General features: G+C 37.7%; 1 protein-coding gene across 1 annotated transcript; it reads left to right on the forward strand.

The window, feature by feature from the left end:
• Positions 1–202: 202 nt before the first annotated feature.
• Positions 203–1,156, forward strand: LOC103581933 (olfactory receptor 7G2-like). Its single transcript, XM_008563643.1, has one exon. It carries the CDS (start codon positions 218–220, stop codon positions 1,154–1,156), a length of 939 nt encoding a protein of 312 aa, XP_008561865.1. The 5' UTR covers positions 203–217.
• The last annotated feature ends 4,049 nt before the right edge of the window (positions 1,157–5,205 follow it).

Raw genomic sequence — 5,205 nt, forward strand, 5'->3', positions numbered from 1 at the left:
TATTTCTAGAACTAACAATTGTTGATGCTCTGGTACAGTAGCTTTGTGTCTTTATTACAGTAACAATATAAAACACAAGAACTACTTTTGCTTTCCTAATGGTCAACTTTCCTTCCCAAGATGGTGTTTGCCTGTGATGATGCTCCTCCTGCTGATCTAGAAAATACATATTTGATTGTCTTGTCACTCCAGCTCTTCCATCAGATTCATCAACAACATGGAAACCAGAAACCAGACAGGTGTTTCAGAATTCCTTCTCATGGAGGTGACAGAGGATCCAGAACTGCAGCCCCTCCTCTTCAGCCTGTTCCTGTCCATGTACCTGGTCACCGTCCTGGGAAACCTGCTCATCATCCTGGCTGTCCTCTGTGACTCTCAGCTGCACACACCCATGTACTTCTTCCTGTCCAATCTGTCCTTCACTGACATCTGTTTAAGCACAACTACAATCCCAAAGATATTGCTAAATATCCAAGCACAAAGTCAGAGCATCACTTACATAGGCTGCCTCACACAGACCTGCTTTGTCCTGGTTTTTGCTAGCCTGGAAAGTTTTCTTCTTGCAGCCATGGCTTATGACCGCTATGTGGCCATTTGTCACCCACTGAGGTACACAGTCATCATGAACTCCCGCCTCTGTGGTCTGCTGATTCTAGTCTCCCTGTTCATTTGCATAGTGGATTCCCTGCTCCACAGCCTGATGCTGCTGCAGCTGTCTTTCTGCAGAGATGTTGAAATCCCCCTCTTCTTCTGCGAAGTTGTTCAGGTCATCAAGCTCGCCTGTTCTGATACCCTCATTAATAATATCCTGATATATTCTGCAATGAGCATATTTGGTGGTATTCCACTGTCTGGAGTCATTTTTTCTTATGCTCAGATAGTATCCTCAGTTTTGAAAATGCCATCATCAGGCAGAAAGTACAAAGCTTTTTCCACCTGTGGGTCTCACCTCTCAGTTGTTTCCTTGTTCTACGGGACAGGTTTGGGGGTCTACATTAGTTCTGCACATTCTGACTCTTCAAGAAAAACTGCAGTGGCTTCGACAATTTACACTGTGGTTACTCCCATAATGAACCCCTTCATCTACAGTCTGAGGAACAGGGACATGAAAGATGCCCTGAGGAAGCTCATTGGCAGGACACCTTCTCTTCTCTAATCGTGTCATCCATTTTGGACTGGGGTCTCAGAATGAGTCAAAGTGACAGAAATGCTGGGTTAGCCACAATGCCCGACTCTGCAGTCCCAAGTTCTTCGAGAGTGACTAGATAGCTGAACTGGTGAGTTCATTTTAGCTTGGCTGTTGATCTCCTCTCGCTCTTTGTATAGCTCTGGGATTTTACAAAAATGAGTTCCTTTCTCTAAGCTCAGTTTCTCTGGTTGGAGTCCATGGAGTCTGAACCTGAGGCAAGGGTTGTAGTGATTTTGATGAAACATTCTCAGAAGAATAATTCAAAACTTTGGATAGGTCTAGGAAAGGATCCCAACAAGGCTGTGGTCACAGCAAAGAGTAAATTCTGGCTCATTCCATGGTTATGACCATGTGAATTGCACTCCAGAGTTAAGCTATCATGAGACATGAGAGATGGTCTTTAATACAATTCAGCAGTTCTCAAGACTGGTCATTTGTAAACTGTGTCTGTCCAGGGCAGTCTCAGTATCCATAACACTCAGTTTTTCCACCTAAAATATTTCTGTAATTAGGTCATCTCAGTGGGTTTGAGATTGTTGTGAAACATTTTATCTTGATCAGTGAGTAAGGCTTTGTTTCTGACAAGGGAAAGAATCTGTATGTAATTGTTCATAAACAATAAAGATAATTATCTTTTATACAAGGACTTTGGAGATAGGAAATGTAGAGGAAATCCCTAACCCTAACCCTAACCCTAACCCTAACCTAACCCTAACCCTAACCCTAACCCTAACCCTAACCCTGTGGAGGCTTTATCCTAGTGTGATTGCTCTCATGGACCCGTATTGTTGCATGGATATAAGCACTGAATCCATACATGAGGTACAGAGGCAGAAACCTGGCTCTCTTTCCCTAGGTCTATTGGTCATTAATATTGTACAAGGTCATCCAGAAGATTGCCCTTCCAATCTCATTACTGAGAATTGGGTTATATGCCCCTTTATTAGTCTAATTCCTGGTGTGGGGGAAATTATCGCTGCACGAGCCTTAGAGTGACCACATGCAGCATAATTCCTGTTGAGAAGTTTACTCCCAGTACAATTCCTGGTACCTAATAATTACTCAATACAATTTAACTAGTATCACTAGATTTCATATCTTGCCTATATTTATAGTCTTTAAAATCTATGGTCTTTGGTATCTTTTTTACTTACTTCAGCAATTAGATTTGTTTCCTTTTATTGTTATATTATCAGCTGTTCTTTCCAGTCTGATTAATGTTAAAAATAATAATTATTAGTTGGCTACTACAAAGATAATTTTCTGCTGGCATCTCATTTACTTTGAAATTTTCTCATTGATTTATTTGTAAGAATGTGTCTCAGGTTTCGCTTTTTTCATTTATTTCAGCATGCTGTGTTTTTTAATCATATCTAACATAGTTCATATAGAGAATCAAAAGTGGATAAAATTAATTGTATCATTGATATGTTATAGGATTGATTACATTCTAGGACTCCCGTGCAGAAGTTCTTAATGTATCATTATGGGAAGTTTATTCTGTGGAAAACTACTTTACTTTGAGAAAGAGATGTTGAGTCTAACACCAGACAGGTGAAAAGGGAGGTTGGCAAGATTAAAGATTCCACCTTTAAGAGAAGCTTAATAAAGTGGACCATCAGAGAATTATCTCTGTGGATGAGGGATTAAAACAGCAAAGGTCTCACAGGAAAATGAAAGCATTGGTTGGAAAACCTTCCATTGTGGCTGTCATTGCAGGTTGAGAGGGTAGCATTATTTTCAGCACCACGTTTGGAAAACAGCTCCCTGCCTGGCATCCAAGCTGTCTTCTAGAGCAGAACTTCTTCCATTGATGTCTATGGAACCCCTGCAGAGATCAATCACCTGAGACCTTTGCCCATATCCTCATCCAAGAAATAATGAGTTTGAATCTCTGGAGAGATATGTGAGTGATGAGCATTACTTGTATTTTGTGAGATTCTGATGACCTCTGAAGTCTGACATACACGACTTTCGTATTAGAACATCATGGGAGAATGTATTTAGAATTAGTAATACTGGAAGGCATTTCCTCAATTTTACTTGGAAAATAACATGTGCTAAGTGGTGCATGAGACCTATCTGTAGTTCTGAAATAAAAGTAACATAATAAAAACAGATGAACATATTCAGGGGTTAAAAGTCAAGCAATGCCACCATCACAGGATCCACCCAAAGGTCAGCCCCTCACATCACCCTGTCCTCTCTCAGCAGCAAACACTGTCCTGAAATCTGTATTTATCATTTTCTATGATGTTCTTTTAGGTTGAATTCTATAAAATTGCCATGTGAAACTGGCAATAGGATTAAATGTCGTCAAATCATGCTTGTATGTGTTCCTGTCCAATTTCAAATTTTTTCTTCTCAAATTTGTGCAAAGTGTAATCTTAATGCATAATTTTTCTGCCCTTATTATTTTCTCAGTATTGCACTTTTAGCATTCAGTCATGTTGTTAGGTGTAGTCATAATTAATTTATTTCCAATATCCTGTATTTCTACATTATATGAATTTTTCTGCCCTTATTATTTTCTCAGTATTGCACTTTTAGCATTCAATCATGTTGTTAGGTGTAGTCATAATTAATTTATTTCCAATATCCTGTATTTCTACATTATATATGGTGGCTTTTCAACATTGTGATCATTTCTGATAATATGCAAATTTTGTTTGTATATATTTTTCTGTTATATATAAATATGTTTGAATGTTTTATGCTTGTCTCCTGTTTGAAATGAGAGAGAGGTTTATAGTTTGTTTATATTGAAAATCTAATGGGTTTAAAATTGTTTCATTTACTTGCATATCTCTTATGATTATATAGTTGAGGGTCTTTTCACATATTTTCAGGCCAATTATTTTCCCTTTGTTTAAATATCTGTTTTTAGTACTTGTGCTGAACTGTTTGTCTTTTTCTTATTAATTCATATGCAATCTCTATATAATCAGGATATTGCTCTCCATTACAGACATATGCATTGCAAATGTCTTTTGTGGTATGTGATTTTTTTTTTGATGTCCTTTATAGTTTTTTGCATGGACATAATGTGAGTCTATCATAGATAAAATATACTAGGATTGTGTTTTTTAAGTTTATACTGCCAAATTCTGCTTTTTGATTGTAAAGTTTAGTCCATTTACTTTTAAAGAAATTACTGACAAGAAGAGACTTATTTATACTATTTTTCGATTTTTTTCTTTATGTTTTACTACTTCCTCCCTTAATTCCTCCATTACTGATTTATTTTGTGTCTAACCGATTTTTTGGTTTTTTAAAAAAATATTTTATTTTATTTTGTTTTGTCAATATACAATGAAGTTGATTATTCTGGCCAGTTACCAAAACCTCCCTCACAACAATGTCCTTTCTGTTTGCTTGTCGTAACAATTTCAAGGAATTGTAATTGTTGTGTCTTCTCCCCGCCCCATTTTTTTGTTTATTTATTTATTTATTTTTAGCTCCCACAAATAAGTGAGAACATGTGATATTTCTCTTTCTGTGCCTGACTTGTTGCACTTAACATAATTCTCTCTAGGTCCATCCATGTTGTTGCAAATGGCAGTATTTCATTCTTTTTTATAGCTGAGTACTATTCCATTGTGTAGATATACCACATTTTCTGTATCCACTCACGTGATGATGGTCAGGTGGGCAGGTTCCAACTCTTGCCTATTGTAAAGAGTGCTGTGATGAACATTGGGGAACAGGTATACCTTCGACTTGATGATTTCCATTCTTCTGGGTATATTCCCATCAGTGGGATAGCTGGGTCATATGGTAGATCTATCTGAAATTGTTTGAGGAACCTCCATACCATTTTCCATAGAGGCTGCACCATTTTGCAGTCCCACCAACAATGTATGAGAGTTCCTTTTCCTCTGCAACCTCGCCAACATTTATCGCTCAGAGTCTTTTGGATTTTAGCCAGTCTAACTGGGGTGAGATGGTATCTCAGTGTGGTTTTGATTTACATTTCCCAGATGCTGAGTGATGTTCAGCGTATTTTGATATGTCTG

Source organism: Galeopterus variegatus, unplaced genomic scaffold (assembly GCF_000696425.1).
Source record: "Galeopterus variegatus unplaced genomic scaffold, G_variegatus-3.0.2 Scaffold14341, whole genome shotgun sequence".
Classification (NCBI taxonomy): Eukaryota; Metazoa; Chordata; class Mammalia; order Dermoptera; family Cynocephalidae; genus Galeopterus; species Galeopterus variegatus.

What these genes read in the sequence shown, in the direction of transcription:
- LOC103581933 (XM_008563643.1), top strand. Translation starts at nt 218, where the DNA reads ATGGAAACCAGAAACCAGACAGGTGTTTCAGAATTCCTTCTCATGGAG.